The sequence below is a fragment of the Populus nigra genome, chromosome 1 (genome assembly GCF_951802175.1).
Source record: "Populus nigra chromosome 1, ddPopNigr1.1, whole genome shotgun sequence".
In the NCBI taxonomy this organism is placed as follows: domain Eukaryota; kingdom Viridiplantae; phylum Streptophyta; class Magnoliopsida; order Malpighiales; family Salicaceae; genus Populus; species Populus nigra.
The window spans coordinates 3,753,695-3,781,285 of NC_084852.1; the positions used below are offsets into that span (position 1 = coordinate 3,753,695).

Genomic DNA, 27,591 nt, shown 5'->3' on the forward strand with positions numbered 1-27,591 from the left:
TTTGTAGGGTATCCTAATCATTTTCAGAAAATATGGCCGAAGAAGATAACCAATCCCTTCATAATGAGAATAATGAGAATATTCGGGTTAGAACTCTTAGAGACCATATGAATCCCACAAGAACAAGTGCACCCTCATGCATAGTTTTTCCTCCTGATGCATCTCATTTTAATTTTAAGACAGGCATTATTCAACTTTTACCATCTTTTTATGGCTTAGATTTAGAAAATCCATACTTGCATTTAAGGGAATTTGAGGAGGTTTGCAACACGTATAATGACTCAAATTGTAGCATGAACACCATTAGATTGAAGCTTTTTCCTTTTTCATTAAAAGATAAAGCTAAAACATGGCTACAAAATTTGAGACCTGGATTCATTCGTGCTTGGGATGAAATGCAACAACATTTTTTAAAGAAGTTTTTTCCATCCTACAGAACAAACTCTTTCAAAAGACAAATCATTACTTTCTCTCAAAAATCAGGAGAAACATTTTATCAATGTTGGGATAGGTATCAAGACTTACTTAATACTTGCCCCCATCATGGTTTTGAAACATGGAGATTAGTTTCACATTTTTATGAAGGGTTAACTCCTAGAGATAGGCAAATGGTTGAATTGATGTGCAATGGAACTTTTGAGGATAAAGACCCTAATGAAGCAATGGAATACCTAGACTTGCTAGCTGAAAATGCGCAAAATTGGGACACCACAGGTACTTATGAGGCACCAAGTAAAACCCAACCTCATACATCTAGTGGAGGTATGTACAACCTTAGGGAAGATCATGACCTCCAAGCCAAGTTTGCATCTTTAGCTAGAAAGGTTGAGGCACTAGAATTAAAAAAGAGTGGTCAACTAAAATCTGTTCAGGACATTGCATGTCAAATCTGTGAAACCAACGAACATTCAACCAATGACTGTCCAACCTTGCCTTCTTTTAAAGAATGTCTCCATGAACAAGCCCATGCATTAAACAGTTTTCAAAGGCCCAACCATAACCTATATTTGCAAACATATAACCCTGGTTGGAGAAACCATCTAAATTTCAGTTGGAAGAGTGAGAACAATAATGCTCAAACTTCACAGCCACCGTTTCAAGCACATCATAATTTCCAAAATTCTCATGGATATGCACCTCCTTATGCTCCCCCTCCTAGAATAAATCTTGAGGAAACATTGCATGCATTTATGGAAAAGCAAGAGGCAATTAACACTCAACTTGCTCAAAGCATGACAGATTTTAAAGATACTCTTGCAAAGTTCACATCTGCTCTCAGTTTCCAAGAGAAAGGTAAGTTTCCATCTCAACCACAACAAAATCCAAAGGGGCAATACAATGTGAATGCAAGTAGTTCGGGAAGCCAACACATGGATCATGTAAAATCAGTCATCACTCTTCGCAGTGGTAAGGTTATTGAAAAACCCATTCTTGAACCTTGTGAGAATGATGATGAGTCAATCTTTGAGGGTAAGGAAGGGGTTGAATCTGATCATTGCAAAGAAAAGACTGATTCTCCGCCAGTACTTCCATTTCCTCATGCCATGACCAAACAAAGGAAAGTAAATCACAACTCTGAAATCTTTGAAACTTTCAAATAGGTAAGGATCAATATACCTTTGCTGGATGCTATCAAACAGGTTCCTTCTTATGCTAAATTTTTGAAAGATCTGTGCACCGTGAAGAGAAAACTGAATGTGAAAAAGAAAGCCTTTTTAGCCGAACAAGTAAGTGCCATTCTTCAGAGCAATAATGCTTTGAAATATAAAGACCCTGGTTGTCCTACAATTTCTTGCTTTATTGGAGAACATAAAATTGAAAGAGCCTTACTTGATCTTGGAGCTAGTGTGAATTTACTTCCATATTCAGTTTTTCAAAGTCTCAATCTAGGTGAGTTAAAACCAACTTCTGTAACTCTTTTACTTGCCGATAGATCTGTAAAAGTGCCTAGAGGAATAATTGAAGATGTGTTAGTACAAGTTGATAAATTCATTTATCCTGTTGATTTTATTGTCTTGGACACACAACCTGTTGAAGCATGTAATTCATTTCCTGTTATTTTAGGGCGTCCATTTCTTGCAACTTCTAATGCATTGATTAATTGTAGGAATGGACTGATGAAGCTATCTTTTGGAAACATGACATTGGAGATGAATATTTTCAACATTTGCAAGCAACCTAGAGATGATAATGATTTACAAGAAGTAGATTTTATTGAAGAATTGGTTTATGATCAATTTGAATCTACTTTGAGTAATACTGAGTTTGATGATTTGCAAATGACTTATTCTCAGGAAGAAATCACGGATGAAAAAGACACCGAAAATGTTGATGCGAATCTTTTGTCAAGAGCGACAACAGATTCGATATCTGACATCACACCAACCGATGATTACTTTCCTGACAAATCCTTACTTTCTCTTAGTTCAATGCCTTGGTTTGCTAAAAATATCAATTTCCTTGCCTCAGGAGACTTGCCAACTCATTGGAGTACCGAAGACAAAGGTAAGTTTTTGAACGAAGTGAAGAAATTTTATTGGGATGACCCTTACTTATTCGAATATTGTCCTGATCAAATATTTCGAAGATGCATTCCTGACAATGAGGTAAGTAATGTCATTAAATTTTGTCATTCTGAAGCATGTGGGAGTCATTTCTCGTCAAAAAAGACCATTGCGAAAATCTTTCAAAATGGATTTTATTGGCCCACCATGTTCAAGGACACGCATGCATTCTGCAAAGCTTGTGAAAATTTTCAAAAGTCAGGATTTATTTCAAAACATAAGGAATCTTTAGATAATCTTCTATTGACTTTGGAGACATATCCTGGTGGAGATATGCATTGTGCATTTCAAGACTTATGACCCCATTTCCATAAAGAACGTGATCGACATAGTCTTGGGAATCTGACTATAAAAGACCCTGTTTGCCAGTTTTTAAGAAAACTGGATGGGAAGCCTATCCCCGACCCATAGAGGGCGTTTAAGCCGTTCTTGGACGTAAAACCAAGGGAAGATGTGAGCCACAATCACAACTACGATTTGAGTCTGAGTTTGTAAAAATTTATGTCTTTCAGTTTTATTAATAGCATAATATTTTTTTTCTGTTCTGTTATTTCTTATATTTGTTTAAGTGTGTTTCAGGTTTGTCAGTGTTCATTATTTCAGGTGATGTCTTCTATACTCTATCTTTCTACCTTAGGACATTGAGGACAATGTCTCATTTTGGTTGGGGGGAGAGGGTAGTAGTAATTAAAAAAAAAAAAAAAAACTAACCAACTAACTGTTTTTGTTTTTAACCATTGGGCAAAACTGTTATTACTAGGATGGTAGAGTAAGGGGGAATGACTCTTGAAACGCATCTTAGTAAACATTTTCTAATGGTTATTTGCAATATTCATAACAAGGCCTATTAGAATACTTCTTGAAATATTCAGGTTTACAAACTCTCGCATTATTATCACTTGATTCTGCTCATATACTCATTTAACAAGTATTCTTAAACCTTCATTTTCACACACACACTTTAACATATGATTGTGGGTTGCACATTGGATTATTACATTATTTATGTTCTTTTGTTAAAGGTAACAACTAAGGGATAGGGATAGTATATAATTTTCAAAAAAAGAGAGAGAAAAAATAAATAAATAAATAAAAATGATGATAATAAAAACGTAGATAAGTTTGGTTTCATAGCCTCCCTAACCTAAGCAATTAAGCCCGAAGGGGTGTTTTAACACCTAATACCCTAAAGTCAACTGACTTGGGAGCTATTGGCCCAAAGCTTGTTACATGGGTTAAGGAGAAAAGCTTAAGGGAATCAAACATTGCACTATCTACGTATCAGTATCTGCAACCCGAGTTACTAAGCTCGTAGGGGTGTCTCAACACCTAATGCCCTAAGACCAACTGGTCTGGGAGTCATTAGCCGAAAGCTCGTTACATGGGTTAAAGATGCATTGTGTTTTAAGTTATATGTATAGATATTAAAAAAAAAGAAAAAAAAAGAGTAAAAAGAAAAAAAAAAGTAAAATAAAATAATCCCAACCCAAGGAAGTTAACCTTAAACATTAGAACAAAATATTGTTTTCGTCCAACAAAAGCCCCATCATCTATGTTTCATACATTGAGCACATAACAAGGAAGGTTTATTAATATTTTGTTTAAGAGGTATTGAGCAGATATATAAAATTTAATGAGAGTTTGTTTATCTGGATAGATTAATGGAAGTTGAATGATGAACGCCTTGCTTTGTGGAATTTGCAAATTGTTTTTCTATTTTAACGCTTTAATTACTAGGGACTATTTGCAATGCTTTTGCTCTCTCTTTATATTTTGTAATGCTTAAGTTTTGCTTATATTAATCTCTTGCTTATGCTTTTCATTTCCTTTACTTGTTTATTTATGTTTCTTTCTTTCATTATGTCTAGCTAAATTAATTATGTCAAGGTGAAAAGGGTACACTAATGGTGTAAGAATAAGTATAATATAAACTTAACATGGACCTTAATGTTGGATACTAACATGCTTTATACTTGTTATCTTGTTCACTTTTAATACTTTGCTTGTTAAATGGTTAATCTAGATTTATGTTGTATAACATTTGGTACAACAAATACTTGGCACTTTCATAGCCCATACTGTATGGTATAACCGACACCTGATCTATGAAAGGAACTTGATTTGTTGTTAACATAAGTTATAATCATGAATGCCTGACAACATTTACAAGTATTAGCATTATTCGAAAAAGATAACTAATGTAATCATGTTAACAATCTGATTGGAACCTCCTTTGTGTGTGGTTTCCAATTGAATAATAAGGGTTTATACTATACTTGTTTGAAGTACCATTAGTGGATCCTCTAACCTTGACATTTGTTGTTATCATTGTTTAATCCTTACGTTAATCTTTCATCTCAAAGTTCTCATCGACTTCTTCCTCTTCTTCTTCACTGTTATTATTATTATTGTTGTTGTTGTTGTTATTGTTACTTTTGTATTATTGTTATCTATAATTTATACAATTAACCTCCCTGTGGTTCGACCCCGGCCTTGCCGGGTTATTTATTACTTCGACACTCCTGCACTTGGGAAAAGACATCAATCTTTTGGTCATGTCAGAGATCGCCAGAAGGGATCTCGTGTTTCGCTATTTGGAGGTCGCCAAATGGGACCTCATATTACATGTTGAATAAAAGAGGGAATCGCCAGATGGGATTCCAAGTTGATTAAAGGAGATCGCCAGAAGGGATCTCGTATTTCGCTATTCGAAGGTCGTCAGATGGGACCTCATATTTCATTTGAATAAAAGGAATCGCCAGATGGGATTCCAAGATTGAAGGAGATCGCTAGAAGGGATCTCGTATTTTGCTATTTGGAGGTCGCCAGATGGGACCTCGTGTTTCGTTTGAATAAAAGGAATCGCCAGATGGGATTCCAAGTTGAAGGAGATCGCCAGAAGGGATCTCGTGTTTCGCTATTTGGAGGTCGCCACATGGGACCTCGTTTTTTTTCATGTTGGTTAATAAAAGGAATCGCCAGATGGAATTCCAAGTTAAAGGAGATCGCCAGAAGGGATCTCGTGTTTCGCTATTTGGAGGTCGCCAGATGGGACCTCATATTTCGTTTGAATAAAAGGAATTGCCAGATGGGATTCCAAGATTAAAGGAGATCGCCAGAAGGGATCTCGTGTTTTGCTATTTAGAGGTCGCCAGATAGGAACTCGTATTTCGTTTGAATAAAAGGAATCGCCAGATGGGATTCCAAGTTGAAGGAGATCGCCAGAAGGGATCTCGTGTTTCGCTATTTGGAGGTCGCCAGATGGGACCTCGTTTTTTTAGGTTGGTTAATAAAAGGAATCGCCAGATGGGATTCCAAGCTAAAGGAGATCGCCAGAAGGAATCTCGTGTTTCGCTATTTGGAGGTCGCCATATGGGACCTCGTTTTTCATGTTGGTTTTAAGGGAATCGCCAGATGGGATTCCAAGTTGATTAAAGGAGATCGCCAGAAGGGATCCCGTGTTTCGATATTCATCCAAGGAGGTCGCCAGAAAGGACCTCATTTTTTCAACATTGGTTACAAGGAATCGCCAGATGAGATTCTAAGATCTTTTGTTAAAGGAGGTCGCCAGATGGGACCTCATATTTCATGTTGGTTAAATGGAATCGCCAGATGGGATTCCAAGTTGAGATTGCTATAAAAGACAAGTTTCAGATCAATCAAGCTTCAACCAGATCAGTTCCGGGAGTTCCGTTTTGGGTTTATCTTTATAAAACTTACTGCGCAAAACCCCTGCTCCGTAAGCATTATAAAGAGGGGGCATCTATTGTAACCTATTTTTGGGTCCCCATAAAAATATATATATATATATATATATATATATATATATATATATATATATATATATATATATAGCCAAAGGAGGTTAGAAAAATAACAGGAGGCAGAAGCGCTCAGAAAATGATCGGAAAATTGGTCAATGAGGTTAAAAATACAAAGATTGGATTTTTTACAGTATATTCTTGAAGGAGGAGAGCCCTGTTGAGAAGGAAAATTTGATATTTGAGGAGAAAAGCCCAAATTTGGATGTTTATGGACTTAATTGGATTTTTAAATGAATTTATAGGGGATTTGATTGCAAGAAAAATTGATTTTTAAGTCAATTTGGGCTTTAATTAGAAGAAATTTAAGTTCTGGGGCCAAAATATATTTTTTAGGAATTTATTAGGTCAAATCAGGGGCTTAATTGCATAAATATTGAAGTTTAAGGGCCAATTAGGGACTTAATTGAAGAAATCCGAAACCAAGGACCAAATTGGAAAAGGCGCGTAAGTATAGGGGCTGCAATTAACGAAATCAGGGGCCTAATTGAAGAAATTGGAAGTTTATTGATCAATTAAAGGCTCAATTGCATAAATCAGAGGCCAAGGACTAAAGTGAAAAACACGGCCAACAAGAGGGACGGAGACCGAAATTGGCAGGGATGCAATTGAAGAAAAAAAAATGATCAAGGGCTGATTTGAAACTTGGCGCATTCTGGCGCCACTTTTAAATGAAACGGCGCGTTTTATCCAAAACGACGCCGTTTCATAATTAAAAAAAAAACGGAATGGTGTCGTTTTGAACGACACTGTTCCTCTTTCTTCCTCCCCTGGACATGCAGCACGGGAGGAAAGAAAAAATGTTTCTTTTTGTTGTTTCTTCTTTAAAAAAACGCATTTCCTCTTTCCCTAGACCACACACCTCACCGACCCGAAGCCCCACGCCCTGGACCACCGACCGAAGCCATTGGCCGACCGGCCGCTCACCCTGCCGAAAGCAAGGGAGCGGCGCATTGCTGTCGCAGGTGGTGGTCGACTAGCCGCCGCGAAACCCGCTCCCCAGGCGCCCTTTCGCTCCTATAAATATAGAACAAAAAACACTCCAAAGGGGAGGAAGAAAAAGGAATCGAGAGGGGGGAGAACCCGAAGAAAAAAAAAAGACGCGAAGCAGGAAGAAAAAAAACGGAGGGAGGAGAGAGAAAGGGAAGGGGAAGAAGAGAGAAACCAAAGAGGAAGAAGAAAGGAGAGAAAACGCAAGGAAAAGGAAACGGAGGACGAGGGAAGAGGAAGAACCTCCCTCTCCGCCACTGGAAGCAGCAGCGCCACTGCAGCCGTCCGTGAGCCACCAACCTCCGCCTCATCGCAGCACCGCCAGCAAAGCCGACAAACCAGCAAGCCACCGCCTCCTCCGTGCCAGGTAAGTTTTCTCCCCCCCTATTTCTGTTGTTTATTGTTTTCCTTCTCTGCATGCAGAACGAATAGCGTTCTGCATGCAGGGGTGGGGGGAAAATAATTCCCCCCGCCCGTTTTTTATTGCTGGGCCAGGCGGATCCTGGCCCAGCCCTGCCTTCTGGGCCGGGCCTGGCCCAGAAGGCAACATTAGTTTTTTTGGGCCGAAATCGGCCCAATCCATTTTGGGCCGAGATCGGCCCAACACCTTTGGGGCTGAGTCCAGCCCAGTTGGTTGGGCCGGACCAGCCCAGCCCATTTAATATTATATATTATATATTATATTGTTTTGTATTATTTATATATAGATATATATATAAAAACAATTTAAGAAAATTCTGCAAAAATTATTTCAAAAATATGTGATTTTTTGTAATTTTATTATTGTATTTTGATTAATATCGGTTTGTATTTTTATACTGTAAAGATACAAATCCGGTATTAAAATATCTGGTTTTCATCAAAACATCAAAGATTTTCAAAAATAAAAAATGTCTTTTCCTTTCAAAACTTTTCTAAAAATATCTTTAAAAATATTGTTGATTTGACTGCATATTTTTTATCAAAGTGGATTAATATTTGGTTGTATTTTTATACCGTAAGGATACCAACCCAGTATTAAAATACCCGATTTGTGTCAAAACATAAAAAAAAATATACATAATTAAAAAATGTTTTGTTTTAAAATACGGCCTAGTCTCTCCAATATATATATATATAAATATTATAACATCATATTTTCACACAACAAAGTAAATTTCAAAAAATATATATGTATTAGCATGCATTTTGGATTTAATAACCAGTTTATTCAAGCCATGAGAACTAGGCCAATATTTCAAAAATTCTAAAAAATCTTTTTGTTTTCTTTTAGTATTGGGGATTACGAATTTATACATAAAACGTATTCCTGACATTAAAAATATGGTTTTTTTACATAGATATTAGAACGGTTAGGTTTTACCCGATAAGATAAGGACCTCCTTATTGAGGAGGACTTTTCTTGAACCATGGACGGACCAACATACATAGACATTAGAACGGTTAGGTTTTACCTGATAAGATAAGGACCTCCTCATTGAGGAGGACTTTTCTTGAACCATAGACGGGCCAACAACTAGAAAACACAATGAGACCTCGAATTTTATCAGACAAATAAACAATGCAACTTACCTTAGGTAGGGCGTATTTGGGGTGCTAATACCTTCCCTTTACCCAACCAGTCCCCGTGCCCGATCTCTGAGACCAGTTAGGGTTCCTAGTGACCAAAATACTAGGTGGCGACTCCCATTCCATTTTTTTACTGCTAAGAGACAAAGAATTCCTTGTCTCCCTATATTTACCAGATATATATACCCTCCATGCCCACTTGAGGGTGGATGATCGCCGCGACGTCGCGCACCCGCGACAGAATGGCGACTCCACTGGGGACCTTGTGGACTAAGCTTTGTTTTTTTGTCTGATTTGTTTTTGTTTTCGGGTGTTTATTGTTAATATGCCTTTCCTTTTATTATTTGCTTATTGCTTATATGCTTTAAATATTTTTACATATTGTTCATACATTTGTATAGAACTGTCTCATACATCTTATAGAACTGTCACATGCATCACATATTCTGATTATCGAGAGCACACAAACTTTAAGTTAAGTGGGGGACTAGCAGTTTACCTTACGACTTTTAGTCAAGGTTTAAGTTTGTGTAAACCCCAACTCTTCGCTGAGTGCTTAGACTGGCAATAGTTGGTACATGTGCCATCTCATTGCCTACAAGCCCCCATATTGCCTCCACGAGGGCAATCACTGGGACAGCAAGAGACCCTTTTTAGAGACTAAATAGCCAACCTACCCTCGTCAAGCATAAAAGATTTAGAACTAGCTATAGGGTGTATGCTCCACAAAATGCATTTTGCATAAAACAATCTAAACCATAAAGCATTTGGTTTTCAGGTCTTTTGAAACGATAAGATGGCCATCATTACCAAATTTTCTACTGTGGAATATGGGCAGAATTCTGAATTGTCACAACTATCAGAGGAAGACTGCTCTAGATATGATGCAAGGAAGCTTCCAGTAGTCAAAGACCTGAATTGCGTAGTATATGAGATGAAGAAAATATTGGGCCATAGTCAGAACATTGATGAGGCAACATTTTTCGGGAAGTATGGGCGATTGTTAGAAATTGCAAAGATAGAAGTATTGAACCCAGCAATCAAAGCCTTGATTAATTTTTGGGATCCCGATTACAGATGCTTTTCCTTTGGAAATGTGGATTTGTGTCCCACTATAGAGGAGTATGGAATGTTGATGGAGTTTCCCAAACACCTACACCGGGTTTATTTTCCTTTGAGAAATGACAAGGTGATTCCTGAGTTGTCGAAATTATTGAAGATTCCACATCTGAGCAGATTTTTAGAGAAGAATGGCAGCGGTTTAAGGTGGAAATTTCTGGAAGTTGAATTAGAAAGGAAAAAAGAGCAATACATCTTAGTGCTGGAAAGAGACAGGTTAATCGCTCTGGGGATCTATGGTCTCGTGTTATTTCCAAGCTTAAAAGGGGTTATAAGTCTAGAAGCTGCTGCTGCATTCGTGGAATATGAAAATACTCATGTCAACCCTACAACTGCCATATTAGCTGAGACTTTACTGACCCTCAACCATTTTAGAAAGACGGGGAAAGGCGCAGTAAGATGTTGTACTCAGTTATTATACATCCGGATGGTAAGCCATGTTGAAACCAAGAAGCCAATCTTTAATAATTTTTGGTGGTTTAACCAAAAACCCTTGAAGATAGTGGAGGAAGAAGAATGGGGAATCCTGGGTGATCAGGGTTGGATGAAAAAACTGCAAGAGTTACCTAGTAGCAGCTTTAGTTGGAAGGCCCCTTGGGTTAAATCAGTTGATGTCATAGTAAGTTGTGGACAAAAATGTTGGGTACCTTTAATTGGGATCACAGGTTATGTCAGCTATGCTCCGGCTCTGGTGATAAGACAATTAGGTGGCATACAACACATCCCAAGAACTGTGGGACTTGCTGAATTTTTCGGGTTTTTCAAGGATCAATCCACGAGAGAAGTTCTTGAAACCATCAAACAAGATTGGTGCCATTTGACTGTAATTCAAAAGGAGTCAGAAAGTTTGAGAGACCCAAGCTCAAGTGAAGGATATGAAAAGTGGAGGAATTTGACCCCGATTGCCGCTCCGAAAAAGCCATGTCCTGAAGATGGGCCTTCACGAATTGAAGAAGGGTCATTGAAAAGAAAAAAGGTCAGTAATGAGGAAGACCTTATGGAGCAATTAGAAAGGCTCCAAATAGAATTGGGAAAGAGTAAGGGAGATAAAGCAGCATTAGAAAGGATGATGATGGAAGGAGATAAAAGCAAAGTGTTTCTAAACGAACAACTCGAATCCAGAGATGCGAAAATAGGGGTGTTGGAGCTGCAATTGAGCAAAGGAAAGGTCGTAATAGAAGAGTCTGAGAAAGAAAGAGGAAGACTGATTTTGGATTGGATGCAAAGCAGCTCTGAATTGAAAGCATTGAAAGCCGACTTCAACGGCTATCAAGAGAATGTCGAGGACAAATTCTTGCATGGTCAAGCAGAGTTGTTAGACCGAATTGAGAAGTATGCTGAGTTAAACAAGAAATATATGATGAGAGAAAGTCGCCTAGCTGAATTAAAAGAGTTCGAAAAAAAGGGGAATGAAGAGGAGGTTTTGAAGGCAGATTTGGCAGCTAAGAAAATTGAAATTAGAACGCTGAAGGTGAAGTTTGACAAAGAACGAGAAAAGGTGAAACAGTTGACCAAAAAGTTGGAAGTTTCAGAAAAACATAAAGAACAGATCGACACCAACAACCATACCTTGAATCGTAACAACATGTTGCTTATAGAGAAGATGGCCAAAGTAGATGAGCAAATGGATGAAGCTGCCATTCACGCACGGATTATTAGAGCCAATGCTCGAAGGGTGGAAAGGGACATCTTTCGTTATCGACAAAGCTTGGCTGAGACGGATGCCTTCTTAGAGAAAATTGAGAATCGAGGCCTCACTTTCCTACCAGTGGCTAGAGATATGAATGAAGAGGAAGATTGATGTATTTTTCTTTTTATTATTTTGTACCATCTTTTCAAGAGATGTATTAGCCAATATTAATGAAAGGGGCTTTGACCCATCTTTTGTAAAAAATATATAAGTCTACCAAAGCAGCAGCTTGAGCAGAAACTACTCCTGATAAGGAATGCGACAAAAAGAGTCCATGCCCATTACACAAGAGGAATGTTGGCCATCGATCGTTTTTTTTTTTGAAAAACTCACATTACATATGCATTCATACATTGTTTCTTTATCATACATTCATTTACATTTCTCCATGCATCCCAGATCGTGAAACATAGGTCCCACATCCAAAATCCACAACACCCGATCTCGAGCAAGAATGTAGAACAAAGAAAGAGCTCACTTAGAGTCACATTATCAGACCGAGTTGGAGTCCGTAAAGAATGAAGTTTCTCGGCTAACCGACTTACTGGAGCAGCTTCTAAGAGCTAAGAATAGGGAGGGAACATCAGCACAACAGCTTGAAGGAGCGCCAGCAACTCACATCCCTCAAGCATCTCAAAACCAGGGGGCAAACTCGGCCAATGAACAACATTTTGTGCCTATCACCCCTATCAAGCCAACTCACGCTCCAATCACTGTGGACTTAACAATGGAGGGAGTCCCGGATAATAGGTCTCCTAGTTTGATGGACCAAGACAAGCTATTTGCTCTGGAAGAAAGATTAAGGGCAGTTGAGGGTAATGATTGGTTTGACCCTATGCGAGCAGCCGAAGTATGTTTGGTACCAAACATCGTGGTGCCAAAAGATTTTCGGATACCAGAGCAAATAAGCTTGTTTTTTACAGCTATCTCTCGCCCCTCTAGCAATTTTCCCTGCAATGAAGCTACTTATTAGTCATTACAGATACAAAATGGTATGTTAATTGTTTACTTGAGATGTTTTTCCAAGACTACTTTGTAAACAGGTCCAAAACCACCTTGTACGAGTTTAAATTTTGACCTTTGTTTCCATCATTCTCAAGCTCATACATGTCATTTATTGTATCCATGGTCATCAACTCATGTAGAAACTTTTCTGCTCATATTGATATGAAAAGTTTGAGCTTGGAATTCAATAAGATCATGAAAATAATGATGCTTACCAAGGATTCTACTACTACTACAATTATTATTAGCATATAAAAAATGTTACCTCTGAGTCTGCGCCTTCTCAAGGACATCAAGATACCAGCGAGTACCATGATTAGAACAGTTCCCACAACTGCTAAAATCCATACCCAACTTTTATCTGAATTCAGTCATCGGAGGCAATTCACCAATGATAATGCAATGAATCTCAAAGAACTAGAAAAAAATTATAGTAGAGCAAATTGAGTTGATTAAGCAGAAGTGGATTGACCTTTAGTATCAAGACCTAAAGGATTTTGTAGTCAAGCATCCTCTCTACAACTTTCTAAATTCATCTACTAAGAAATCGATATACAAAAGAATTGAATTGAGTAAAGGATATAAAACCCAAATCTTTTCCATAAAACTTGCTGATCACTGTTAAGTTGGTGACGGAAGATTGACTTGAGTAGGAATCAATGGCAAGGCCATTAGAGTAGGCCATTGATTGGACTCCATACAAGTTGACTACTTACTATATTTGTTCAGCTGTTTAATGTTGTCCATCGAAATGTCATACTAGCTAGCAAGTTTGATCATAAACCAAAAACACTTTGTAAGTAGAACATTCCCTCATAACTCTTAAAAGGACGGTCCCAACTCTTATACACCACTTGTTAGATATAGGACAACAATGATAAATGAAAAAAAAAACGACCAAACTTTAATTTATATAAGTACATTTGGACAAATTAGAAAAATAATGATGACAAAAATAGACAAAAAAAGGATTAAAAAATAATCTAAGTTGACCCGAGTTAGTATGTCAAATTCACGAACTAGGTTGTGAGGTTAAGACAACTCTATAGAAAGCAAATAAAAAAAATATGATGCCCAATTTCAACAATCCAAATGTAGAAGGACATAATTAAAAAAAATAAACTAACAAAAAGATCCCAAAAAAAACCCACAAATCCGAGCAAGTCTACCAGACTCTGCAAGCTAGATCATGTGAATGAAATAACTTAATACAAGACAAACCTAAAAACGTATAAAATTCAATTCTCAAACCAACAAAGTATTAAATGGTGAAACTAAAAACAAAAAAAAGACATGAGTCAACCTTGACCAACTCACCAAACCCATTACCTAGGTTAAATAAAATGTTTTATATATATATAAAAAAAACTATGAAGCTCAATTCCTAGAAAATAATGTTGAATGACAAAATTAAAAAAAAACGAAGATAAAAAGAGATCAAAGTTGACCTAAGTTAGCATGTCAAACCCACGAGCTAGATTGTGAGATCGAGACAACCCCTTACAAAACAAATAAAAAAAAATTTGATGCCTAATTTCAACAATCCAAATGTAAAAGGACAAAAAAAAATCAATTGACAAATAGGTCCCAAGAAAATACCTAGCAAATTCAAGTAAGTGTACCAAACCTTGCAAGCTAGATCATGTGAATGGAATAACCTAATACAAGACAAACAAAAAAAAATATAAAGTTCAATTCCCAAATTAATTAAGTGTTGAAGGATTAAACTGAAAGCAAAAAATGATGTGGCTCAACCTTGGCCAGCCCGCCAAACCCATTACCTAGGTTATGAGAGTGATATAATCCCATATAAAGGAAAGAAAAGAAAATCATCAAACCCAATTTCCAATAATTCTAATGTCAAAAGATAAAATCAAAAAAGAAAATGAGTGTAAGAAAAGGGTATAAAATAAAGATTGATATCAACTCGAGTTAACCAAGGGATCACATCACATAATAAAAATCACGATGCCTAATTTTCAATCAACCTAATGTTTTAAGGATGAAATTAAAAATAAAAAACAAATTTTAAAAAAGGACCTAAAGCAAAAAAAATGAGAATAAAAAAAAATAAGAAAAAAATTGAAATAAAAACAAAATGACAAGATATACATTTTAATTTGGTTGGAACAATATGAATCTTAAAGTGAGGAGAGAGGAATAGGTAGAGAAGAAAAAATATTGTCGTCGTCTAACTACTAATCATAAACCAACACGCGTGGCCTTAGTGGACAGAATTCGATGCGCCTCTTTAAATGCCACCATGGACGACTATGTTTGGCCATTGAAGGATGCAACACACACCGCTTGAACGCGATGAGCTTCCTTCACTTGCCAGCGGATGCGATCCAAGGGTTGGCCTAGTTGCCTTGCATGTCTATCCTAGTCCACTATATTTGTTTTAAGTTTAATTTTGATTATTTAACACTTAATTTTTTACAATGTAATTTTAGTTTATTTTGCCAAACTGATGATTATCAACCAAGTGCTAGAATTTTCACTCAACATTGTGAGAACCTTATATCTAGGCAATTAAAACAAGCTACAAAGTCAAATCATAATAAAATCAATGTAAATAGATCAAATTTAAAAACAAATTGAGTGACAAAAAAAATAGAAATTCTTCTCTTGATTGTACAAAATGAGTTACAAAAAAAAAAGAACTTAATATTTTTATAAGCTTCAACTTATATATATAAAAAAAAACAACATAAAAATCTCCGCAAACCACCTACCAACCCAAAACCACTCAAAATAAAAATAATTATGTGTGTGTGTGTGTGTAGATGAGCTTTTGAGCCACAACAAGTCAAAACACCAGAAGGATAATTACATTAAAATATTCTTGACAAGATAGCCTGAAAAGAACTTAATTGAAAGAAAATTAAGTTTCAAAGACAATTTGACCCAAATCGGAAGAATTAATTAAGTACAAGATATTAATTAAATCAGTTTACTTGACTTAATTAAGAACTTGATTAAAGCAAAATTAAGTTTGAAAATCAATTTAACCAAAATCAAAAAAATTATAATCTAGAAGGCTTAATTAAACTTCTAATGGGTTTATTTGAGTTATTTAATGATTAATTGAAAGAAAATTAAGTTTGGAGGTCTAATTAGGGTTAATTTGCATTAATAGAAAGATAAAGGATCTAGTTGAACTTTTGAGAGCCTAATTGGTTTAAAAGGCTTAATTGGATGAAATTAGAAGTCTGGATGGCCAATTGAGGATGAAATTGAAAATATCCAACGCCAAGGACTATATAGAAAAGGTGCTAAATTTGGAGGATCTGAGTGAAACATTCTAGGGATGAAATTGAAATAATTCCTAAAATTCTAGATCAATTGAGGGCTTAATTGCAAAAATCTAAAAATTTAAGAGCTGCAATACAAAAAAAAATTAAGGATTTAAATTAAATTAACCTAGAGTTGCCAAAACAACACCGTTCCATTTAAGTACAACGATTTGTTTTGTTTAAATCTAAGATTAAAAAAAAAATTAAGGCCGAACAACATGTTATTTAACCACTGTTTATCATCATTCCCGTAAAAAAAAAACCTGAAAAGCGTGGTTGAATTATGACCTTTCAAGAACTGTTTCACCGTCATCCAACCATCAGAATTCATTTCCTTCCCCCTAAGCCTCTCTCAATAGACACCAAAACACGTACCCAACCAGCTATATCTACCAAAAATAACAGAAACAACTGGTGTCCTCCTCCCTTGCGAGCTCTCTTACAATATATGCAAAGGCTGATCCCTAGCCTCAATGAATGATTATGATCTGTTTTTTTGCTATCAAGGGATGAGATGCGCCCAGCTCATGGCCTCTAGATTTTTCCCAATATTGTTCTATAAAACTCCCACCAAATATTAACCAAAGTGGGGGAGGATAATTAAGCTGTGACGCAAAAAAGCAAGAGCCTGAAAAGGAGGGCCGATAACCACACTGTCGTTACTTATTTCAAGCCCTAGTTCCTAGTTTTGGAAAACCTTTACATCCTTCATCACCCACTCCACATCACTGAACACCAGTGCACACCACAGCCTCCATTGTTAGCTCCCCCTAAACACTTCACCCATATATATTTAACATGTTTTTTATGTTTAGGTAATGGTAAATTAAATGTTCATGTTAGTTTTTATTTTAAGTCTAGGAAGTATAAAAATTAATGATAGAAATCCTAGTACTTGCAAAATGAATCCTTATCAATGTGATTTAAAAATCATCCAATAATAAAATCAGTAACTTTAAATGTAAATAATAATAAATAAAAATAATCTTTAAATTCCAAAAAAAATAATGTTTGTTTTTGGGGTTTTTTGTTAATAATACTTTAAGATATAAAAGCTTTTAGAGTAGAAAAAAAATAATTTTTTTATTGGATGATTTAGAATATACTTATAATTAATATGTAAACCTTAACATCTTCAAGGACTGGAAAGTCATTTGCCACCTTGAATATCTACGAACAGTCTACCTCTTGGAGCATCCCGGAGGTTGCTAGATGTTCAAGGTGGCATGTGGCCTATACTATGGCAAGGTGGTTGAGCCATGTTGGGTAAAGAGTGGGCAATTGTCCTTTTAATTTATTTTTTTTAAAAATATTTTTTTATATTAGAATACGCAATTGCCCCCTTAAACTTTTTTTTTTCAAAATACTTTTTATATTAGAATATTAAAAATATCTTAACATGTTTAATTTTCTTTGTTGGCTAATTAACTCAAGTTAGTTATTGTTAACTTACAACATAATATAATAAATAATATATATGTTATATATATCTCCAGCGCATTTCACTAATCTTTTTTCTTTTCTTTCTTTTTCTTCCATTAATTAAACGAGGGCCTTTCTTCTTTCTTTCGAGCTACTATTCTTGCCTCTCCTCCTTTTGCAAAATTTATCTTCAAGGTACTAATTAGTTAAACAAATAACCTCTTATGCTTTATGCTTTAGGTAAGTTTTCTTCATCTTTTCTATTTCTTTCATTATTTAATTTTAGTTTTATTCCTTTACAATTAGTTATTGAAAATGTTATGATTTATAATAATTTAAGAGTTTGTTGAATTAATATGTGTATGAGTAATATTATATGCATATGGATATGAATTGAAATGAGTTTTAATGAATTGATAAATATTTTACTATGAATTTCATATTGAAAATGGATGGTGATGAACTTACTAGTGATTAAAAATGAAGTATAGGACAACTTAAAAAATTAAGGACACAATAGAGAAATAAAAAAATATTTAACATTTATGTTTAACCCACCTGTAGAAAACAATAAGTCAACAATAACATCATCAATTTGTCATGATAATCCTTTTAAGCTATGGTTTTAGCTACTCTCTACCATATTTCAGCATAGAATTGTTGCTAAGAACTTCACTAGTCCTGGAAGATTTAGAAAACACAAGCATTGAACCCACCCTAAACTAAAAATAGATGAATGACTGTTTGATTATATATTGAAAAAAATATCTTTGATGAGATTGATGATAAAGTTATTATGAAGCGGTTTTAAAATATAAGACTCGAAAAAAATAATTATAACGTAAGTTTTTTTATTTTGAAAGTATTCTTAAATTAATTTTGTTTGATATAAATTAGTACATATATTTCAAATTAATTTCTTTATATAATACATATTTATATAATACATAAAATTAAATGTTTGTTAATAATTTACCCCATCATTGAAAACTTCCTACCGCCGCCACTGCTGCGGCCTATGTAAGAGACTTCTTTCTTTTCCTGTTAGTGCTAGCGGTGTATATCACTTTCACTGGAGTTGAGAGCTACGATGCTAGGAAGTCGCTTCTGTGCTACTGGAATTTCTGGGCAGCTTGCAAGTTTTGGATTTTATTTTTTATTTTTTCTTATCTCCCTTTGTTATTTGTTTAGGTTTTTCTTTGCAAGAGTGTCTCTTCCTCAATATCTATGAGTGTTCTATTTATATACTTACAAAACAGGAAAAACTAATCTGAAAAAATAATGTTTGGCAAATATATTATTTTCTTTTTGACCATGAGTTTCTAATTCATTAAATTTTCTCTTCTTAATGTGTAATATCTCTTTTATTAATTTTTCAGTTTTGTTTGATCCTCCTACTAATTTTGATTTTTCTCTTTTGTATATTCTCTTATTATTTTTTTGGTTGGTAATCACATGAGTCCCTTTATTCTCTCTTTCTTTTATTTCACTTTCTAAACTCTTTTTTCTTTTTTAATTTTTAATTTTTATCATCACAATAAGAATTAAATTAAATACCAAAAATTATAATCTACCCTGGCATCGTCATATCGTCCCTAACATAGTAACATAGATATGCAAAAATTCTTTAGCCAACCGAGATTAGACCTTTACTAGCTACAAAGTTTAATTGCAAGGAACTGTCAAAATCCAAGAGATTTTCGCATGGGATGCGCTGATCAATGGAAAGATGAGAACCATCCACGTTGCCCTGTATATGCCAAAGCCAATTTGAAGTCAGCATTCACATCAACGCAGAGTAGTCAAAAAACTAATCGACATGAACAATCAAACAAAAATTCCCAGATTTGACATCTTGCAAGTTGTCATCAACAAACTGTTCTTCAAGGTAGCAATAGGTCTCTGCCATTTTTGTCTGAACTCCACTTTTCTCCATACAGTATAATGGTCGCCATTTTTGTTCTGATTCCATTAAATAATGTTCCTCAAGGCAGACGGAAGCTTGAATTAATTTTCGGCTTCAATTATGGATGACAACAAAAAAAAAAATCTAGATCGTTATACCTTATTTATCGGTTTCGAATATCCATATCATTGGATTTGGTGATATCCATTATCCATCATATAAGATAATTGTTCAAAAAAAACCTATCTTTTCTGTGTTTATCTTAGGCCTCCACGTGTATATGAACTGTGTGTGTATCCTCGAACCAGCTTTTACATAGTATATCTAAGCCTACCTTTTCTGCTGTAGATGTGATAAAAGATAGGCTATCCATTTCTTGACTAAGAAATTCATTACAGAAAGTCATGCCTCCTTGATCATCAAGCCAATTCCCTTACAGTTTTTTTTTCTATGCACATTGCTTCATAGATTGCTTACCTATTCTCAAGGCATGGGAAGAGCTTCTTGATCTCATGCTGATTCCATCATCAAGCCACCATATTATGTTGTTTTCAATCTAGAGTATGATTTGTGATTATGTGGTTCAGAGACACTTGTTTAGTTTCGAGAAAACTTGTAAAGGCTGGATATATTTCTTTACTGTGTTCTAAGTTAATTCTATGCTTTTGTAATAATTTGCACTTTGCAGATTCATCTTTTCTAACAAACAGTCATACTTTTCAGATGAATCTACGAATTCCCTTTTTTTTTTTTCTTCGCAAGAGAAGGTCCTTGAGGACTCGAGTTTTGAAAATATCAAACAACTATCGTACATACATAATTGAAGTGGATAAGTAATTCCTGGAACTACTTTCTGGATTCCTTAAACTCGTTGCTGCGTCATCTATGGCAGTTCTTGGATTTGAAAACACAGGCTGTCTGGGCAACGGTAACTGTGCTTCACTTGTTAACATTGATACAACATCTGACATGGTTGGCCTATCTATGGCGTGTCTTCCACGCATAGCAAGCCAACGTTAATGCATCTCAAGACTTGGTCTTTAGAGCAAGATTCTCTTAGTATTGGTGGATCCACCAGCTCAAATGGGCTACCTGCTTTCCATAGCTCCCATGCCTGAATCAAATTTACGCTAAATGTTAAAATTAAGCTTATGCAGCTAGCAATGTTCTAATTTAAGAGATAGCATGAAAGGAACTTACATATCCCACAAGATTGAGAGGGTGGGCCGTCTATTTCAAGGAGGCCTTGGATCCTTCTATCGCTCACAATTTCCAGCAGTAGAACTCCAAAACTGAAGACGTCAGATTTCACAGAGAAAATGCCCTCCATGACATACTCAAGGGACGTATAACCACCGTATGGACAAAGTGAATGTTATGTTATTTTTAAGCACTTAGCAGAGTAATGACACATGAAACTGTAAATCTATACTTACCGTGTTCCTACAATTTGGTTTGTATTTGCTTGTAAATCATTAATCTTGAAAATTCTTGCCATGCCAAAATCAGAAATTTTGGGGTTCAGATTTTCATCAAATGTTGCTAGCCTTCAAATCTCTATGAATTATCCTCAATCTTGAATACTTATGAAGGTAAAGGAGCCCTTGAGCTATCCCTTCTTTACACCCATTCATCAAGTAGTATGTTGCTAGCATGGGCTATTTAGTTTTCTTTACACCCATTCATTTCCTTCGGACCTGGCTTCTGCTAGTTTTGGACTTGGCCAGGAAGCCCAGCTCGTGTGGCTGGGCTGAGCCTTTAAAAACTTTAAGGCTGTGTTCGGCCTACTACAAATTTACCAAACAAAAAATGTTTTTTTTGGATCTTAAGATGAGTTCGGCAAACACAATCTCAAGATAAGTTTTTAGTATCCATTTTTTAGCCAAGGCTGTGTTTAGCAAATATATCATAACCTATTTTTTATAATTTTTATTTATTTTTTTATTTTTTATGTTTTTTCAAACACATTTTATTTTTATTTTAATTATTTTTAAAATTTTGAAGAACCATTTTACAATTAATTTGGAGTTTTCCACGTTATTGTTGCAATTAAGAAGGAAAAAAACAAAAATTCAATGCAAAAGGTAAACATTTGCTATTATTATAAAAATATATCTTCACAATACTCCAAAAACATCTCAATAATCTTATTTGTTAACAAAGTAAAAATTAAATAAAAATAAAATAATTTCATAAAAAAAACAAATAAAAAAATAAGATAAAAAAATCAATTACTATTAACTTTTTATACAATGACATTGGTTATAAAGCGAGAGTGACTAGATAAATGGTAAGTCAGTCTCATTCTATTCCCTGAAAAAGTATCCTCTAGCTCAGGGTAGACCAAAAACACTATGTATTAAAAAACCGTGAGGTTAAAATTAAAAAAAAAACACAAAAATATCCAAAATAAAAAAAATCAATGTTAAAATTGCAATAAAAAATATAAATGATAAGAATAAGCATCCAATCCTAAACATCAAAACATAATTAAAAAAAAAAAACTAAATATACAAAATTCTTTACCATGTTTTTCACACTAAAAACAACTCCTAAATGTAGATAAAAAAAATTTATATACTCATATAATTCTCTTCATTGTTTTATTGGATATCATAACGAATAATGGTACATATAATATAAAATACAACCTTGTTAATAACTTCTATGCATATTCCGAATGAAATTTGAAATTTTGAGAGCACCAAAAAAGACTAAGAATTTGAAAAAGCAAAATATTGATGGAGAATGACATACAAAATGTGAGGAGAAATAAACCATCTAACGCTCTAATTAACATAAAGTTATAATTGTATTTTGATTTTTTGACGAGTTTTATAATATGATCTTTTTGTTATGGTTTATTTGAGAAATCTTTCCACAAGAATCTAAATCCATAATTATACATATATTCATCCTTGTTATATTATTTCGTGTGTATATATTAAATGTTATTTACTCATTGAGTTGTTAAATTCATCATTTTTTATTCTTTTGTTTATGAATTGGGCTTCCAAAATTCCTCTGTTTTGAAAGAAAAAGAATGTTGGGCTATTTAGTTTTCTTTACATCCATTCATTTCCTTCGGACCAGGCTTATGCTAGTTTTCGACTTGGCCAGGGAGCCCAGCTCGTGTGGCTGGGCTTAGCCTTTAAAAACCTTAAGGCTATATTCGGCTTCATAGAGATTTACCAAGCAAAAAATATTTTTTTTTTAATCTTAAAGATGAGTTTGGCAAACACAATCTCAACATAAGTTTTTAGTATGTATTTTTTAACCAAGGGTGTGTTTAGCAAATATATCACCAACTTTTATTCAGAATTTTTATTTATTTATTTATTATGTTTTGTCAAATACGTCTTATTTTAATTTTAATTATTTTTAAAATTTTGAAGAACTATTTTGTAATTAATTTGGAGTTTTCCATGTTATTGTTGCAATTAAGCAGAAAAAAAAACAAAAATTCAATGTAAAAGATAAACGGCCATTATTATCAAAATATATCTTCACAATACTCTAAAAACATCTCAATGATCTTATTTGTTAATAAAATAAAAATTAAATGAGTATAGAATAATTTCATAGAAAAACAAATAAAAAAATAAGACAAAAAAATCAATTACTGTTAATTTTTTAAACTATGACCTTGGTTATAAGACCAAAAGCACTATGTATGAAAAACCCATGAGGTTAAAATCATAAAAAAAACAATAAATGTTAAAATTGCAATTAAAAAATAAAAAAAACATCCAATCCTAAACATCAAAACATAATTAAAAAAAAAACTAAATATACAGAATTCTTGAACATGTTTTTCACACTAAAAACAACTTCTAAATGTAAATAAAAAAACTTATAATAACCTTTTATTTAGGATTATGTACATTATCTGTCAAATAACCTTCTAAACTCAATAGTTTAAGCTATTAGGTGAGATCCCAGGATATGATTTATATTATTCTCTAATACACCCCCTCAAGTGAAAGCCTTTTGAGCTTGAAACTTGAACATACCCATATTACATTGTGCTTAATTTTTTTATCAAATAAATAAAGATAGTGAGATTCGAACTCGTGACTGCTTGGTCATTAAGACTCTGATACCATGTCAAAGAACCATCTCAATACAATAACTTAAGCTGTTAGGTGAGGTCCCATGATATTTATATTATTGTGTAAGCATTGAAAAAGCAAAAAATTGATGGAGAATGTCATACAAAATATGAGGAGAAATAAACCATCTAACGCTCTAAGTAACCTCTATCTCGCATCCATGGTTGACAGAGATACATAATTTATGGAAGTATCAATCTCTGCTGGCTTGCTGAGGCTCTTTTCTTCCACAATACTTCTTGCACTGGAAAATGCAGGCTGTTTGGGAAGAGGTAATTGTGCTTCACTTGTTTGCATTAATATAACATCTGACATAATCGGCCTATCCACTGCATTGTCTTCTACACATAGCAAGCCCACATGAATGCATCTCAAGACTTGGTCTTTAGAGCAAGATTCTCTTAGTATTGGATCCACCAGCTCAAATGGGCTACCTGCTTTCCATAGCTCCCATGCCTGAACCAAGTTTACGTTTAATGTTAAAATTAAAAGCTTATGCAGCTAGCAATGTATAATTTATGAGGTTGCATGAAATGAACTTACATATCCCACAAGATTAAGAGGGCTGCCGTCTATTTCAAGGAGGCCTTGGATCCTTCTACCGCTCACAATTTCCAACAGTAGAACTCCAAAACTAAACACATCAGATTTCACAGAGAAAATGCCCTCCATGACATACTCAGGGGACATATAACCACTGTATGGACAAAGTGAATGTTATGTTACTTTTAAGCACTTAACAGAGTAATGATACATAGAATTGTAAATCTATACTTACCGCGTCCCAACAATTTGATTTGTATTTCCTTCTAAATCATTGATCTTGAAAATTCTTGCCATGCCAAAATCAGAAATTTTGGGGTTCAGATTTTCATCAAGTAGTATGTTCCCAGCCTTCAAATCTCGGTGAATTATCCTCAATCTCGAGTACTTGTGAAGGTAAAGTAGCCCTTGAGCTATCCCTTCAATGATTTCAAATCGCTTCTTCCAGTCTATGAGCTCCCTTTTTGATTGAACTGCATTTAAAACATAACAGTAAATATCCCAGCAATGTTATTCATCCAAGTCCACAACCTTTCAAGAACAGAGATCCATTCACTTTATAGCATGATGGCATAATTAACTTACCAAATATAAATGAATCCAAGCTTTTATTAGGCATGTATTCGTACACTAACATTTTCTCTTCCCCTTGAATGCAGCAGCCTAGGAGCCTGACAAGATTCGTGTGTTGCAATTTAGCTATGAGTATAAGCTCGTTTTTGAATTCCACCAGCCCTTGTCCTGAACTTCTAGACAGTCTTTTTACTGCTATCTCTCGCCCATCCGGCAATGTCCCCTGAAGTAAAACAGCTCTCAACTCAATACTTGGCCTGAGATATAAAGTTAATAAGTTCTTCAATCCTTTTCTTGAAGTAATTTTTGAGAGACTACCTTGTAAACTGGTCCAAAGCCACCTTGCCCAAGTTTATTGTCTGCAGAAAAGGAATTTGTAGCAGCCATAATTGTTGCTGCACTATATACCTTTAAATTATGGCCCTTGTTTCCGTCATTTTCGAGTTCAAGCGTATCGTTCGTTGAATCCAATGTCAGCAACTCAAATAGGTACTTCTCTGCTCAGATTGATATGATAAAGTAAGCTAATCCCGGAATTCAACAAGTCTTAAAATCAGTAAATTTGTTTGTTATTTAGAAAATGTTACCTCTAAGTCTTCTCCTTCTCAGATACCACAAGAGTCCCGCGAGCCCCATCAGTGAAACAAATCCCACAGAAGCTAAAATAATCCATATCCAATTCCTTTTCCCTACATCCAATTGGAATTTATTTAAAATTAATTACATTGTTGGGTTATAAATTGGTAATCAGAAAACGAAAGAACAGCTTACCTGAAGAGCCTTGAACAATAATGTGGTATTGAATTGCATTTCCACTCAGGTCTTGTGTAAAGCTTCCATAATAAAACGTGCATCCAGTATCGTTGGCATTATTGCCTACGGTAGGAACACCAACACATTGACAATCTTTCCAGCAGATGTCCATGCAATCACTAATACTAAGACTAGAATTATCGTCGACCTTAATAGGAACTGTGTTAACAAAGTATCCTCGTCTCAGTTCAAAACTGTTCCTATTGCTCCTGCATGCCGGTCCTGACCACCTCTCGCAACCACCATCTGTGTTATTTCCTTTACATGTTGAGCCCCCATATGTTCGACTAGTAGTGTTATCTACTATGCTCCCATCATATTCCAACTGCCACATTGAAAAATTCCTTTGACCCTGAGGAGTAAATTGATTTGCAGAAACTGTGAACATAAAGCAATCCTCGTCTGCGTTAGAATCATTAATAAAACTGAAATCAAGAACCGCTGCATCCAGAAAAGGAATTTCGAAACTAGTATTGCTCCTCAATGGTCCACTAGTCCAATAAATTACATCTCGCCGCTTAATGACCAACTCCTTTCCATTAGTATCCCATTCAAAAGTGAAAGCACCAGCGGGAGTGGGTACTAAGTCGCTCAACCACGACATGAGGGACCAGGTTTGGCCAGTTCTATGGTTGATCCCTAACTTCATTCCAGGCAAGAATGTGTCAGTAGGAAAGTCAAAGCTTTGCCATAAGACCTGTTGGCTGCCAGAATTTTCATCTTTGAGAACAAAATTGCCTGAATCTTCTAAAATAGCTGTTATATTGGTTGCAGAAGATTGACTTGAATAGAAGTCAACAGGATCACCTCCAGAGTAGATGAGTTTCATATTTCCTGATCCATCTATTGCAAGAACCCCTGAATTGTCTGCTATGGGTTTGCCTCTGTTGGCTAGCCAAAAAGGGTGGCTTGTGTCATTGTTGTACCATATTCCCAAGTAGCTAGCATTCGACTCGGCAGAGCCGAGTCTTGTGAATCCTAAAGTGAAGAGCCCATTTTTGGAAACTAGAGTACTGGAAGAATTGAGGGAATCACCACCTTGGTACAGTGTGTCTGCTGCCAAAACGTGAGAGGCACAGAAGCAAAACAAAAGGAACCGGTAGATCCTTCTAGCCATGGAAGATAACATTCATGAACAAGGAAGAAAAAAGTAAGAAGCATTTAGTAGATGATGAGCTATGTGTCATGATCTACCTAAAATGAAATAAAAAATATAGCCAACAATTTTGAGCTGCCGGCTCGTTAATCATTGAAATTGACTTGGACTTTTCTCTTTCCTAATTTCATAAGAAAAATAAAAAATAATAAAGAAAAGAAGGCAAACAAGAAATGGTTTTGTTGTAAATGGTCAACAGAAGGAATTAACGCGTTTGTACAATGAGAAACACTATATATATATATATATATCCTCGAACTACCTTTTACATATAATAGAGTCCAGTGCTCTGAATGTGATCAAAGAAAGGCTTTTTAAGGACAACTCAATAAGTTTTAGGTTATCGTAAATAAAAAATACTCTAAAAAACATATCCTTTTCCACGCAACTGTTCAAGAGAGACAAAATATTGTGGATTATCACAATGATGTTTATTTTTTATTCTTTTAATCTTTTTCTTTCATGATTATACCCTAAAAGACCCAAATCGATGGTTAATAATAACATATTTATTAAAAAAAGGACAAGATACAAAGATAGGAGATTAAATTAAAAAAAAAATAGGTATAAAGAGGTGGTTTTTTTAAACTTGGGGCTAAACACATACTTTGGTTCTCTAGCTTTTCAAATCATAAACTTTAAATCCCTAAAAATTCATGAAATTCAATTTTACTATTAGATTTTATTTTTTTTATTTTTTGGTTCCTGATTTGAAAGAGGAGATAAAAAGCAGCTAGATTCTAGTGGTAAAAAAACATGCTCCCAGAAATTAATTTCTCTAATTTTATGTTTTGAAAAAGGAATTGAATTATTGTAATTACATGAAATTATGAGTTTATGGCATTAATTATGAGAATAATACAAATTATGTTTGAACCATGTTAAAGTGAATTACGATTGGATAGGTGTTTAATTTTAAATAGAAAAAACAAAATCTCTTTCCCCCTTTTTATTAGAGGTTTGGACCGAATAGAAAGATTTAAGAGATTTAAGGTTTTAATGCAATTGTGTT

The 27,591-nt window shown here is 34.8% G+C and overlaps 1 protein-coding gene and 2 pseudogenes across 1 annotated transcript; all 3 read right to left on the reverse strand.

Annotated features, from left to right (window-relative positions):
- Positions 1-439: 439 nt before the first annotated feature.
- LOC133681221 (small nucleolar RNA R71) lies at positions 440-550 on the reverse strand (annotated as a pseudogene).
- A 19,635-nt stretch (positions 551-20,185) lies between these two features.
- LOC133675527 (G-type lectin S-receptor-like serine/threonine-protein kinase SRK) lies at positions 20,186-20,712 on the reverse strand (annotated as a pseudogene).
- Positions 20,713-23,222: 2,510 nt separating this feature from the next.
- LOC133690023 (G-type lectin S-receptor-like serine/threonine-protein kinase CES101) lies at positions 23,223-26,635 on the reverse strand. Its single transcript, XM_062110170.1, has 7 exons — positions 25,382-26,635; positions 25,198-25,299; positions 24,929-25,107; positions 24,623-24,833; positions 24,273-24,510; positions 24,038-24,191; positions 23,223-23,950 (listed from the first exon to the last, which is right to left on the reverse strand). Exons 1-7 carry the CDS (start codon positions 26,550-26,552, stop codon positions 23,642-23,644), a joined length of 2,364 nt encoding a protein of 787 aa, XP_061966154.1. The 5' UTR covers positions 26,553-26,635; the 3' UTR covers positions 23,223-23,641.
- Between the last annotated feature and the right edge of the window lie 956 nt (positions 26,636-27,591).

Bases quoted from the DNA above. Each gene is read 5' to 3' on its own strand.
- LOC133690023 (XM_062110170.1), bottom strand. From the start codon at position 26,552: ATGTTATCTTCCATGGCTAGAAGGATCTACCGGTTCCTTTTGTTTTGC. The intron at 25,108-25,197 runs GTAACATTTTCT...CAATCTGAGCAG, and splicing joins GAGAAGGAGAAGACTTAGAG to AGAAGTACCTATTTGAGTTG. The intron at 24,192-24,272 runs GTAAGTATAGAT...TTGTCCATACAG, and splicing joins AATCAAATTGTTGGGACGCG to TGGTTATATGTCCCCTGAGT.